Here is a 15,655-nt window from a genome sequence, read left to right as displayed (position 1 = left end):
ACTTTATGCAAATCATTTTATGTGTTAACGATTGTCTGTTGTCCATTGTCGATCTGTTAGCACAAATTTATTATTGCTGCTCCTCCTAAACTAACTCAAAGGATTGCCCCAAAACTTTATACATGCATTTATCCCATAGTCTAGTTGGTCCTAAATGAAAATGGTGCCTTTCAAACAACCAATATAGCTGCGATATTGGCTATCTTGCAAATCTAATTGCTTCTTCTAAATGGATGGTTACATTGACAATGAGGTTTTCTCTGATAATCTTATGATATCTAGTTGATCCTAAATGAGAAATGGTGCTCATCTGATGTCCAATGTGGCAGACATCTTGAAACTCATTATTACTACTCCTAAGTGGAATGTCGTATTGAAATATTTTCACCAAAAGATTTGTGATGTCCATTTGGTCCAAAATGAACAGTTGTTCTATCAAATATGACTGCCACAGTGGCCCTTTTGGAAATTCTATTGTTACCACTCAGGAAAGGAATGGATGTTCATTATCAACATCGGGTCTTCTCTGCAAGACTTCTTATTGACTGATTGGTCCAAAATGAAATTGGTGCTGATTTGACATTTAATATGGTCACCACAGTGGCCATCTTGAAAATCTTATCACTACTCTTGAATGAAAGACTAAAATGGCTTTTTGTGTTGCCAAGTTGGTCATAAACAAAGATGGTGCCAATATGACTTCCAATATGGCTGCCACAACAGCCATCTTGAAAATCATTTTGGCTACTTCTCATACTGGTCATATCAATATTGTGCTTTCACCAAAAGACTTCTTATGCGGTCAGGTTGGTCCTAGATGGAAATGGTGCCAATCTGATATCCAGTATGGCCTCCATCTTAAAAATCTTACTATTGTTTCCTTCTCAAAACATAAAGACATATCAGCATGGTGTTTACACCAGAATACCATGATATCATGTTGGCCCTAAATAAAAATGGTGCCAATCTGACACTCACAGCAGCTAATTTGACAATGCTATTATAGCTGAAGAATATCAGAGATAGTTTCAACGCTCATCTGTTACAAGGAAGAAAATGTCTTATCTTAAATTCCTGGAAATTCTTTGGGACAGTAGAGTGCCAGTGCCTTTGAGGGACTTTTGTTTATTATCATCATCATTGTTATCATCATTGTCTTTTTGTAATTTGTTATTATTCACTATTTGCAGAACCCAGCTCCAATCCCAACAGTATTCCAGGCAAAGTCCAAAAATGAGACAGAAGACAACCAAGGAGAAGAAAAAGCCAATTAAGAGATTTGTGAATTACAAAAACATTTTTGTCAACTGCAACTATGTTAGCAGTTCTAAATAACAAATAACAGCTGGTGCGCAAGTCCTATGTATGTTATCACTGAACATTCACATAAATAAAACTCTTAATTAGACACTTTCTTTTGCTTTTTATTTTTACATTCAGGGAGAACTTGTGCACATTTTAACAGGTTTAATGAGTTACTGTGTATCACATTTGTTTGTAGTTTTTGTCCTGCTTGTAAATGGAGTTAAAATTTGCTCTCCAGTGTGAGTAGAATTTAATAGAATACATTATATGTGCAGTTTTTTCCTGCATACAAATTTTGATCTTATTTTCTGTCGCACACCAATGCATGTGATGGATTTATTTTTCTCTCATTTTGGATCTGAAAACAGTGGTGGATTTTTCAATGGTCTGGATGTAGATATAGAAAGAACATTTTCTGAAAATCTGTTCACTAGAACTTTTTCATCCAAACTGAAATGAATAGGAAAATCCGTTTTTAGCAAGTGACATTGTTCTTGGAACTACTTACCCCCAAATCATTGCTGCTTGGGGTTAAAGGGAACACATGTATACCATGTTGCATTGAAATCTGTTGACCAGCACTTCACTTATAATCAAGATAACTTATCATTTGATCTCAGGGAATACATTTTCACTGAATTTGCTTGTTTTAAATTTTATTTTGTAGTTTTTAATTTAAAAAAAAATAAGACAAAAATAATAACCCAGATATTTTTTTTCTCCTGAATCACAAGTTTAATTACCATTATTAAACCAAATAACCAGACCCTCCAATTTTCTGGACATTGGCCCTAGAAATTTCCCATCCTTACAGAATTAAGATTTTAAAAAACTAACAAATGAGGTACAGATTTTGTGAATGCCATGACCAGATTATGTTTAAATTTTCTTAGATAACTATTAGATATCACACTTGTTAAAACATTTACTGTTGCTTTCTATATTTAATTAACCTGTACATAAAATATAGACTGCCCCAGTGGTCTTGTGGTTAGAGAGTCCGCCTCGTATGTGGGAGGTTGCAGGTTCAAACCCAAGCCAAGTCATTCCAAAGACATAAAAATGGCACTAACAGCTGCCTCACTAGGCACTCAGCATTAAGAAGTTAGTGTTAGGGCTGGTCAGCCTGGTGTCAAGATAATGTAACTGGGTGGGAAATCAAGCTACATGTCTGCGGCATGATGCCCCAGTGCTAGACTTCACTATAAACTGCCACACTGCAGACATCGTAGCAATATGACTGAAAAAATTGTTAAAGCTACATTAAAAATCCAAATCACACACATAAATTATAAAGCATGATTTGATAGTGGCTATCTCTGCATGCTGTTTGCTGATTATAGTCTGTTCATATTTACAATGGATTTTATCCAATGCAAATTACTTACCTGATTATAGAGTGAATATCTAGCTATATTATAACATTGTGTTCTCAAATATTACTGACAAGGTCTTTTCTGGAAGGAATAAAATTATACCATGCAGTGGTTCACTTTCGTTAAATGAAGGATGAAAACTGAGCAATTGATCAACCCATTTTTTTAATGCATGAATCTGGAAGCATGCAGCATTCTTTTTTTAGGCCTGATAGACAATGTGGCAGCTCAATGCTCCAATCCTCGCTTTCCAATCCAGTTTCAATACACTTATGAATTTACTTTCACGAGCTTATCTAGGTCAGTTAAAAGATGAGTACTATCTAGTCCACTTGGGCTTATTTTTATATTTTGAATGTGAATTACCTAAAAGCACAATTTACACAAGTGTTAAAAAAATGTTAACTGATGCCCAGATGAAAAGTTTGATATAAATATTTAAATTTTGTTAAAATTATAAGTTGAATTTGAAATGTGACCATATCATATGGATGACCATGCAGCCATAGTGGAATTGAACAAAACTTGTTCTGTATGCAAGGGTACTGTATTTTAAGGCAAATAGGGGACATAACTCTCTAAGACTAAACCAAGGTCAGCACTATGTACAATTTTTTTTTTCATTCCACGAAGTTCTTCAAAATATTCTATAGGAAAGGAAATTCATGACATGATTTGACACACAGAATGTGGCAGAGTTATAGATAATGTTTACACACGCTCATACAATTAACATTTCAAGTCCTTCAGATTCACTGGTGGATACTTTATACACTGGGGCCCTGAGTGGTCTAAAGCGCTCACCATTCCGGATCACTGCCATCTCACCTCTGTCTGCGTGGGTTCTAGTCCAAGGCTCGGCTAGCGTGGGTATGTGGGAAAGCCTGCCAGTAGCTTCTCATGGGTCAGTGGTTCTTCCCTGGGTTTTCCAGGGTTCTTCCTCCACCAGTTATACTGGCTGCCATGTATAGCCTATCTTGTGCTGAAAAATGGCGTTAAACTCTAGAACAACAATAACAACTTTATACATTTATAGTGCTGATGGCTTTAAGAGTTATACTAATTTAAACAGATGGAAAAAAACAATTCCAGAGATACTGATATTCACAGTCTTTTTAAAGAGACTAACCTAAATATTTATATTATTCTAAATTTTCCTTTCATTACATTCATAACAAAATTTATATTAAATTTGAAACATTTGAAAAATTAATGTGGTGATAGCCTTTTGAAAACATTTCAACTGTTTAAAGTATTGCCATCAGTGTAGCAACATCTAACTGAGATAACCATTATAGGTCTTATAATTGGCACAAATTTATCTCCCATGACATAAAACCAACTGAAAGGTCAATGGATCTATACCTTGTTACAAATGTATAGCTGCCAACCCACGAGTACAAAAATATTCACTGCTTATGACAAAAATACCGATTTTCAAAAACAAATACTGATTTTAATGCATATGTAACTATTTACAACAACTACAACCATCAGTAAAGTAAGACAGTAACTTATATAATTATTTAATGTCTAAGATGCATATTTATACGGTTTATATAAGCCTTTTTCACACCTTGTTTTTTTCTCCTCAATCATTATCGATTCCAATGTACCATCTTTCACTGATGATCTGAATTCTGTGATTTTGTTACTTAATTGTTTTTGTTCTAGCACACAAATAAGCCTTTGCAATTTTATTGTCTGGAAAACTTGTGCAAAATAAATCACCAGCTATACTAGAAACTAAAAGAGGAAGGTTCATTTCTAAAAGAAATTTAATAAACTGAATTTAGATTAAATTACATCAAGGTTTTCTCTGGTATTTATATACATTTAAGTTCAGGCTGAGTTGTTGATGATGAAGCAGCAAGCTGGTGTTTATTAGCTTTCTAATGCTCTTACATGTCATTGGACGCCTCCATGCCCAACTGCAAAATCATATTACACAATTTGCAAAACAAAGTTTTCTCTTTTACTAGATGGTTTCACAAATCTAAACAAGCTGGCACAAATGTCATTCCAGTTCTGCTTCCTTGTCTTTCCGGGAGAAAATTCTGAATATTCTGCTTTTCTTTTCTACATGATTAGAAGTAGAATATTATGAAGATGAGATAGTGACAGCGGCAACTATTTGCAAAATCCAACATGGCAGATAAAGACAGGCATGGTAGCCTCAATTTTGAATGAACCAATCATATTTTAGCACTCTATTCCTATATACATGTGATACATTTCTATAAGAATGGAACCAAATGCCCCTTCGAAACAAAAAATTGCAAGGAAAATTTGAATTATTTATTAAAAAAATTAAAAAACGTATCTTTAGCCAGAAAAATGTACACCTGTATTCAGGTCCAAAATATGGGGCAAATACAGGAAAAATGGGACACTTGGCAGCTATGCAAATGTTTCTAAGATCATACACCCAGACATGGAGGCAAAGAAATCTCTCCATGGTAAAATAAATCTCAGAAACCGAGTGGAATGAAACATGGATCATCATAAATGAGCTTTATTGCATCATTTTATGTGTAACAGATTATATGCATACATATACATATATATATATATACACACACACATACATAAATACACATCTTGCATTTGGATATTAGGATATACACATGGACAGAATTCTATTAAATCACGGAGTCTTACAAAACCAATCTTTGCTACTTTCCTTTGATTAAATCAAGAACTAATTCCTTAGCTTTCTATTGCAGATGTTGGTTTGTTTTTGCTTGATTAGTTACAAACTGATCTGTAAAGAATCTGATTAACAGTAATCAAATGTTTAATTAGAAAAAATAATGTGTGAGAACACAAGTCACTTAATGTATGTGTTATCAAATTCAGTAGATCTGATAATACTGTGAAAATGAGAAATACTGATTCAAATGCCGACTTATTACTTAACTTGAGGGCTTTCAATTGGACTGTCAAGTTCTCCAATCCGTATATATGTAATTATCAGATTCGAGAACAATTATATAAATATGTTTGAAATTATCATATCATAGATATTATTGTTTATTCACGTGTAGATGATGGTGCATAAACATTCTTGCCGCTGTCATTACATTATCATTTAATATAGTTCATGAAATATTTCAAAATGTTTAGTTAGTTTTAACAAAGTTTACCTTTGTGGAATTTGATGGAAAACTATGGGTTGCTTTTTAAGTGATCTAAACCATTTTACTTTTATAAACACCAATGCCATACCAGTGACTCAAGCTGAAGGTACAAATCTTACATCTTTGATGACTGAGCAGAAGACTTTGGAATAGGATGTTAATAATGAATTTAGTGATTCCCTCATTTTATGTTCTAGGCTTTGAGACAACTAGCAATGGAATCGACATCAATTAAAAAGCAAACAGGATTCACAAAACTGCAACAAATATGCAGACAGCTGACAAAAACTTTTCTTTTAGATAGAATATCTTGACACAATTTTATATATTGCAACCACACAAGACCACATGCAAATCAGAACGGTATTATGGAAAGTATGCAATTATTTCTCCAGAATTTCCACAGCTGTGAGGATCCCCACCCCTCTCATATTTTCATGTGGTTTTTTTCTTCCAATTTACAGCAGTATTGGTGGTGGTGTAGTTGTTGTTGTTGTAGGGTTTAACACCATTTTCAGCACAAGATAGGCTATACATGGCAGCTAGTATAACTGGTGGAGGAAGAACCCTGGAAAACCCAGGGAAGAACCACCGACCCACGAGAAGCTACTGGCCGACTTTCTCAAGTACCTACGTTAGCTGAGCCTGAGACTCGAACCCATGCAGACAGGGGTGAGATGCCAGTGATCCAGAATGGTGAGCACTTTAGGACACATGGTACTAATTATATGGAAAAATGGGAACCAGCCTGGGAATGGGTGAACATAAAATAAAGTATGTATGGGTTTGGCTGACCAGAATTGGTTAATAATGTAAGTTATGTTTTAGGGAAAAGAATCTTTTGAGAGCTTATCGTAGTTTAAGTGAGAAAAAAATAGAGACATTGTTTTATTAATGGAATTTCAGTCTTTTAACAGTCTTGAATTTGGAACACTCATTACTAAAATTAGCACCTGACTCTTCGGTGTGGAATTGAAAGCACGTTTTAAGCACATGCAGGTCCAGAAAAAGCTGCAGCTCATATCCTTTCCTCTACAAAGAAGATGACATCCAGGTTTCATCTATACTGATAAATATAGGTTTGATCATGAGCACTCAGAAATTGTAAGTTACTGAATTTTTAATATCATGGTGTTTGCATAGGTTTACTAAGGGAACTGAATTAGTACCATGGGTCTTTTAGACCACTCGGGGCCCCACTGGTGGTGCATTTGAATACAGTATCTATGGACAAATGTGTGTGATAAATAACTTGAAGATAAAATTAAACTCCATTATTTATCTTCTTTATTTTAAAAGATGAGTGCTGTTCCATTTAAAAATACATGGTAGGGAAGGCATTAAAACAAATAGTTGCCAGGGTACTTTGATTTCACAAAGTTAATATTAAAATGATAAGAAAAGTTTAAATTGCATCAATGGTTGAGTACCCTACATTAAAAGTGCCTTCTCTGGGTCCCAGGTATGTTTTACTGGAACAGCCCTCAGTAATTAGCATGGGTTATGATGACAGCACTCCAATGTACGCATTAGAACTTATGTAACAGCACGGACATTACAACTGAATATCAAAAACTGATTTTCTGCCATTGTATAAACTTGCCAATTACAGTTTGCAATATGCTTTTAATAATTAGATTATTAATGAAAATGTCAATTTGCAAGTGCTTGATTTTGATGATTGAGCTGGCTGAGTACCGACATAATAAGATTGATTATTCTTATTATGGATTACTGTTTCACTGCGTTTCATGGAAAATTGACTGTGGTCTATTTTTTTCTTGCTCAATTTTAAATACGGAATTTACTATATTATAGGGGGATTTTTGCAACTGTGTGTGTTCTGGAGAAAGCAATATAAATGGACGCAATACTGTCTTGTATGCATTTATCAATGATCTTTCCCTAATATACTCACATGCTTGCAAATGAATATAAATGAATAAATATTCTAAGGGCTGTTCCATTAAAACATACATGGGACCCAGGGAAGGCACTTTCAAAGTGGGGTACTCACCCATAGATCCAATTTAGAATTTTCTTTTCATTTCAACATAAACTCTATGAAATCAAAGTACCACGGCATATACTTCTTAAACACTGCCTTCCCTGGGTCCCATGTATGTTTAAATGGAACAGCCCCAATGCCATGAAAGATAAATTAAAATTTTAGATGAATCAAAAAGCTTGTTGTACCAACAATAACATGTAAAAGTAGACACGGGATGTGTACAGGAAATCGTGGATAACATATAAGCAACTTTAATTTAAAGATATCTTTCTTGTAAGTACCAGTAAGAAAGCTACTTTCATTTATACACCTAAATCTCTTTTTAAAAATATTCATCTATCTTTTACTTTTCATGTCTGCATCTTGACAGCTCCTAAACTTGTATTTATCCAAAAAAGTAGCTCCCTATAACCTATTTTTTCAGACATGATTAGTTAAAACAAAACCCACAAGTTTTATTGGAAGGGACTGTTCAAGCAAAATTTTCAAAGAAACTGAGTTCATTACAATACATAATCAGTACAGCATACATGTAATGGGATCAGTCATTGTAACCTGCACTATTTAGTAATTAAATTATTAAAGCAGAATTATGATATTGCCACTTTTTGATGGTACTAATGCAGTAATATCACATAATTTATTTCATCCATGAGTGGCACACAGTTTTAAAGATATTTTTACTGACCACTGTCTGCATATTATTGCTATTAATAACTGACTAGTAATAAATGAAATATACTAATGCCAAGGATAAAGCTGATGATGGTAAACATGTTATTCAAAATGAATGTTCTGTATTGCAGTGAATTGGAAATGGATTTAAACTGACTGGGAGTACATATCAAATCTATACAATATTACCAACTTAAAAATTTTTGGACATGGATTCAAACTGGCTGGAAGGGCATATTTAATCTATACAATATCACCATATCTATATTTCTGGTAATGATTTTATCATTTAAAACCTAGTTGAAAATTGCAATTTTTTTTTGTAGAAATCAAATAAAAAATTTAAATTTAAAAACAATTAAACATTAGAAAACTTTTTTTAAAAAAATAATAAAGCAGAAATTTTCTCGTACACTTTATGAGAAACAATTTTTTTCTAAGAGATATTTTACATGGCATGAATATATAATTCTTACACTGAAAAGAAAACAAAACAAGTTTTACAAACTGACATAAAAGAATACTGGTGCATAGAAAATTGCTAATTAGCAATGCCCATTGGTTTAAAATTAAAATGGATTGAACACACTCATAAGAACCATGAGGTCTTGAGGTATGAGAGGAATTGCAAGTCACCAAAAAAGTGCTTAAAAAAACAGCTTGTACTGGCAATCAATCTAAACAATTGAGGATTTCAGAAAAAGAAAACATTAAATTTTTCTTATATTCAGCTTCACAGTGATGGTGTTACACTGATGAAGATTTAAGTGGAATATATGAATAAAATCTGTGCAAAATCACATATACAATGATCAATACACAAATCCGACTTTACTGATTCATGAGAATATACATAAGTTTGTTATTTTTAGTAACAGCAGCCATATTTGATTGAAAACTGGCATCATCAAACAAGCCCCTTATGCCATGACTCGATCATTAAATCCTTGTGTGTTCACATCTAATATGAAAGTTCAAAAAATGGCAGAATATCTTCATCTGTTTTGTAAAAAGCTTCTATAATAAGGAAACATTTTATTTCTTTTCTTACCTTTTTTGTTTTTATAATTCTACTGACATACTTTTGACACTCATGAAAGAAAGTTCCAAGGTAATATATTGTAAAATAAAACTGATTCAGTTAATATAGAAAACAAAGGCTCAAAAGAATCAATGTAGATATATTTATCGTGTAGGCACCAAATGCATATGTGTGCAATGCCCACCCATAAAACATGTTTATTAGGAATCCAAGTGTAAAGTTTCAAAACCTAGATAGACCATCAGAAAAAGATAAGATATGAAAAGTGGCAAACCTCTATCTTTCTACAAGCCTATAGATACATGTACACAGTAACAACTAAGGTCCAATGCGAATAAATTGTACAACCATTCATCAAAGTCCAGAATCTTTCCTCTACTTTTACAGACTAAACTATAATCATCAACATTAATTTTCAACACAAATTATTTGCATTTTCTTTTAGTCTGCTTCATCTCTGTGGCATTTTTCAAAATTTATTTACTGCCTTCTTGTGATCAACATTCTTTTATCAAATTTAAGAATTTTGTTATGCCTCTGTCTATCATACTGGTACCAATGTACCTTTCTCCTCATTTACTTCCATACTGAAAACTGTTGAAAAGTCTGCCTCTCAAAATTCTCAACATAATTTGGAATGCAAAATCTGCTACATAGTTAGTCATAATTTTAACAAAATAAGGAATGATTGGCATCTCTGCAAGCACACTTGACAACCAGTCTTGTGCACATCTCTGCAAGCACACTTGACAACCAGTCTTGTGCACACTTCCTGCAAGTATACTTGACAACCAGTCTTGTGCACACTTCCTGCCATTCAGTCAGATGAGGTAAAATTATAAATTTCACAGAAGCTAAGATTTTCTGTATTATAATGACAATTGTTGTATCCTTATGAAAATGTAAAGTACTATATATGTAAACAAAGAATTATTTAGACAAAATTATGCAAGTGAATTTAATATCTCTCCTATATTTCCCAAACCTCTTTAGTAAAACTAGTTAAGCTCTCATGCTGGGCTACTAAGATCTCGAAGAACTCCAGCCATAAAGTTTGAAACAATGTTGCTGAAGGATCCTTAACAAAATTTGCATAATGCCAATCAGTTTAAAATCTCATTCAACACATGCAGTTTCAATATGAAAGTACAGAAATTATTTAAAAAGTTTAAAAATGGATTAAGCCAATTAGAAACAGAATTTTGTAGCCCAGCAAAAATGAATTAGCCCAGGGAAGGCATTATAATATCATACTCAAATAATCAGCTCCAGGGAATTTCTGTTTTGGTGTTACAATAAAATCAATGTTGTGAATACTTTTAATATTATTTGGAGCGAGTCAAGATATGTATACCATGTAGTGGGGGGTGGGTGGGTTACAAACGGCATACTTGAATTCAACCAATGGTAGCTTAGCTGTAGCATGTACCGTGAAGTAGTACAACCAGACTACCCAAATCCAACATGTGATAATCCAAGTATTTATTTACCATGTAGTAGCACACTTAGCTATCTGAATTCAACATATGGTAGCTCAGTCACAGCATTATATACCACGTAGCAATGTAATGGGTTTAACATACAGTATGGTCGCTCAGTCACAGGATTATGTACCATGTAGCAATGTAATGGGTTCAACATACAGTAGCCCATTATGTACCATGTAGCAATGTAATGGGTTTAACATACAGTATGGTAGCTCAGTCACAGCATTATGTACCATGTAGCAATGTAATGGGTTTAATATACAGTATGGTAGCTCAGTCACAACATTATATACCATGTAGGAATGTAATGGGTTTAACATACAGTAGCCCATTATGTACCATGTAGCAATGTAATGGGTTTAACATACAGTAGCCCATTATGTACCATGTAGCAATGTAATGGGTTTAACATACAGTAGCCCATTATGTACCATGTACCAGTGTAATGGGTTCAACATACAGTAACCCAGTTACAGCATATGTATCATGAATTAAGTACCCAACAGCCCAGTCAAACAATTATGTAGATCATGGTTTTTTGGTAGAAGATTTGTACAACACCATGACATTTCATTAGAATAATTTTTAAAATGCTAGAAAATGATTAAAGAATTATTGTATAATAGACAGTAGTACTAATCCTCTAACTCGACATACAAAGTATGAATTTTTTCATGATTTATAAGAAAATATGTCGAGAAAAAAAATCTATGCTTCTCAAGCTACATGTAGATAAAGAGTGCTGATATTTTTATTTTAGGAAAGCTCAGGCAAACCACAATGTTCATGAACCATTTTAAGCAAAGCAGACAAAAACAGTGACCCTGAATTCAGTGCACAAAACTGAAGCTTCAAATTACTGGCAAAATGGCAATCCCATATTTGTGACAATAACCAATAAATGCAACCAGAAAGCTTCAATCCATCAAAAAATGCATCAAAGCTGATTTTCAAAAGAAATCAGTCAACAACTTTTGCCCATTTCAAGTTTTTCTCATTTATCATTTGGCAACTCTCCTTCAACTGATTCTGTTATGACTGAAGTATTCTCCACTTTGATGAATTCGTGTAGCAGATTCTGAATTTCTTCTAGCAGTGGTTCACTCAGTTTCTGGTAGCCTGCCTGAGTGAGGTGTAAGTAATCATACATATCTGTGGCACTGATGAGTCCTGTACTTTGGTTAACAAAGAGGCTGGCATCCACATTAAGGAATGTTACATTTTGTAAGTTTTCACACTCATCAGCTAGGCTTCCATTTATCTTCAGTATTTTCTCTCTGAGTGGGTTGGGTTTCTCCCCTCTAGGTGGGATTCCCTGAAAAAAGAAAATATAGCCTATTTTATACTGCATGCTATGGATTTGTGTGAATGAAGATTAGAACACAAAACCTGGATAAAGAAGCTTTCATTGAAATGGTTGGCAAAATATGAAATTATCCAGAGTTCAAGATATCCAGTAGCCCAATGAACTAGGTCACTCTAAATCTTAGTCAGATCCCTCTTGTATTTTAAGGAAGTTGCCCATCAGCCCATACAAAAAGAGTGTTTGCTATAATCTGCCTGAAGGAAACCTTAAGCCTTCTACTGAAATCTGGCATTTTCATTTTCGAGTTCCTGAAATACATTGGTAACTTATTAATACTCAGCTCCCTTGCTGGGTACCATCTGTAAACCCACCCACCCCACATTATGAGTATCACCTACTTAACTGTTTAAAAACCATAAACACCACTACCTCGATAACTCACAAACCTGCTTATAGCACAGGGTTAGGTGTGGATCCCATTTTTTAAACCAGAAAATAAAACATAAAAATTCCTTTTTGTTGAATTTGAAGAAAATGGCAATCAAAAATTGGTAACAGAAACTGATATATTGCTCGTTTTATCATCGAAAACGGTATATAGCACCCAGAAATTTTAATCAAAATTATCAAATATGAACTTTAAAAAGAAGTCATCAACTTTGTTACATTTTCTTTATAAACGATATTCTTAGTACATCGTTATTAATGATACTCAAGGAAACTTTGAGGCAGTGCTTTGATAAATAAATACCAATTAGATAATTTTTGTATCAACTGAAATTTGTGTTCTAGTTCCATCTTTTAGTTTCTTTTAAGTATAATCATCATGAATACAATGTGTCCTGTTGTAATTAAATGTAAAATGTGTCAATCTACCATAACAGCTCTGTCCACGAATGTTTCTCTGAGAACCTAATTAAATGCCAACTGTGTTTTGATATTGGACTAGCGGAAACATTTGTTGTATTGTTGCACTAAATAAAAAGTGGAACTCATTTTCTATTATCACATTAATTATGTCTTTTGAATCTAATAAAGGAGGTGGAATAAACAAAAAATTTAAAAAGTATACAAATCCTACATGCTTAAGAACCAGTGCCTCTGGTCGTATGTCGGGTAACTCATTTCAGTTGATCAATCAAACACTGTTATAAATGTTATTGTGTACCTAATCTAATTAAACTAACTTAAATTAACCTACTCAATCATAACTGTGATTAAAGATAGCAAGGCAACCAAGCGAAATGAGTACTTCGTAAAATAAAGTGCTTTCTTTCACAGATAAAGACCATTGTGGGGAAAACGAGTTTCAGAGAATTCCTGATTTCGCACATAGAGATATTCTCAAGGATGATAAGAAGTTTCATTGTTACTTGCAATGAAATCACAGAATCAATATTTTACTAAATGAACAATTAAAAAATTCAGCTTTGATGTAGGTGATAGTTTTTTTTAATTTATAAAAAGGAATCTTGTTTGGTAGTGTATCAACAGTTTAGTCTGGATCCTGGCTTCAAAGACTCCTTGTTTTGAAAGACTTATTACACACCATCCTGGGAACCAGAGTAATCAACAAAAACAAAAAGATGTGACATAATACATAAATGTTTTCGCGTACCATGTTGTTTGTTGAAACCATTTGGAAACATGTTATCAATCTTTCAGATGTTCGACATTTTGAAAATAAATGTGATTTATACAGAATAACAAAGAACTTCATCAGAAAAAGTGCTTTATTGACAATTATTCTTGACGCGATTATAAAATGAGGATTCAGTCAGTAAACAGCCCAGTTCCCCCCTCAACCAAGCAGTTCTCTGGATGTCTTTTGTCTAGCTGATTTTTGGGAGGTCCCTCAGTAACTCATGCCCTTGCTTATACAGTAGTCCCCCTCTTGAATGGCCCCCCTGACCAGCGGCCACCCGCTCCTTACGGCCAGAATCCACTGGCACCGGCGAGTTTGTGTTCAAAAGTATCCCTCGCGAAAGGCCACCTGGCTAACGCGACCAGCATATTAATGCAATAATATAAAATTTACCCCTCACAAGTGGCCGCATTTTATTTGAATATGTATCCAGAACCAGTATTTTATTCATAACGTGTGTTAAGTAATCCGATTTCTGTTTCCCGATGTCAGGTTTTTGTTACTGAAAGAAGTGTTGAGTAAAGTACATGTACCACTAAGGTTAATATTACATCATTTACGCCTCATGAGAAGCCAAATTTATTCCATAAAAACTGAGAAAGACTCAAATTTTAATCCATACAAAAGGGTAAGTACATGTAATCCAATTAGCCTTACTGCTGTGTTATCATAAGATGTCCGGTTTAGTCACTGATAATTGTTAAGATTACAATTATTGAACAGCAGTAACAGCTGAGAAGTGGCAGTATCGATGTACAATACCCAAGTCAGCAGGAAAATGATTTGATAGCCTTTATGGCTTCCCTTAGTAAGATGCTGAGCTTGTTCACTTTGATAATCAGTGGCTATTACTACTGACAGTAAGTGTCAAAATTACAAATCCTAACAGCCGCAAGGTCAAATCTGCGTGATGTTAATGGTACATATCAAAGCCGTTTTGGCTTCTCTCACTTAGTGTAAAGAAATGTATAAAAACAACAGGGTACCAGACTGCAACTAACGAATCACGTGACAAGATCACTTCCTTTAAAAACACACTGCAATTTGTTTTGATGCAAACAAAATTGTTTTATCAGTATTGTAGTTGGCAACATGAATAACTTACTGCAAAAAAATCAACATGTCATCGAGGAAAAGAAAAATTCTCAGTTTAGAAGAGAAAGTGAAAGTAATTCAACTGACGGGGAGTGGGTGTCGAGGATTCTTGCTGAAAACTAATGTCGGGAAGACTCAGATAAACAATATCGTGAAAGATAATGAAACATTTCTGCAGAAGTGGGAAGGTGAAATGGACGGAGAAAAGAAGATTGTCTGAGCCAGGAGACGTTTGTATCCTGATTTGAATGACAAGAAAAAGCAACAATTTTGTCAGTTGAATTGGGATAAGACGACTTTACCGCAAGTAATGGATAGTTGCAAAGATTTCAAGTGCGACACAATATTAAGTGTTCTGTCCTTAGTGGAGAATCAGCTGATGTTAATAATGAAGTTGTCGAAGATTGGAACAAAAGTCTAAACTATATATGCAGGGGATATGACAGCAAGGATATTTTTTAATTGTGAGGAGACTGGTTTGTTTTTTTAGACTGGTACCAACAAAGTGACAGATGATGTGATCTGTAACACAATTATAAAGACAGTTTTAAAATTATATCAATGGTTATTCAT

The 15,655-nt window shown here is 33.9% G+C and overlaps 2 protein-coding genes across 2 annotated transcripts in view; one reads left to right on the top strand and one right to left on the bottom strand.

Moving 5' to 3' along the window:
• LOC149794399 (large ribosomal subunit protein mL39-like) overlaps positions 1-1,408 on the top strand; it is a 28,984-nt gene extending 27,576 nt beyond the window's left edge. The window contains exon 9 of the mRNA XM_089968582.1: positions 1,191-1,408. Coding sequence (XP_089824708.1) covers positions 1,191-1,274 — 84 coding nt within the window. The 3' untranslated portion in view covers positions 1,275-1,408. The remainder of the gene's footprint in view (positions 1-1,190) is intronic.
• A 3,772-nt stretch (positions 1,409-5,180) lies between these two features.
• Positions 5,181-15,655, bottom strand: part of LOC149794398 (platelet-activating factor acetylhydrolase IB subunit alpha2-like) — a 29,814-nt gene continuing 19,339 nt past the window's right edge. Inside the window, exon 5 of the mRNA XM_089968583.1 lies at positions 5,181-12,351. Coding sequence (XP_089824709.1) covers positions 12,031-12,351 — 321 coding nt within the window. The 3' untranslated portion in view covers positions 5,181-12,030. The remainder of the gene's footprint in view (positions 12,352-15,655) is intronic.

Source organism: Sinohyriopsis cumingii, chromosome 8 (genome assembly GCF_028554795.1).
Source record: "Sinohyriopsis cumingii isolate HCF-2022 chromosome 8, ASM2855479v2, whole genome shotgun sequence".
In the NCBI taxonomy this organism is placed as follows: domain Eukaryota; kingdom Metazoa; phylum Mollusca; class Bivalvia; order Unionida; family Unionidae; genus Sinohyriopsis; species Sinohyriopsis cumingii.
The sequence above is the reverse complement of the archived record's forward strand: the minus strand, read 5'-3'. Positions and strand labels throughout refer to the sequence as shown.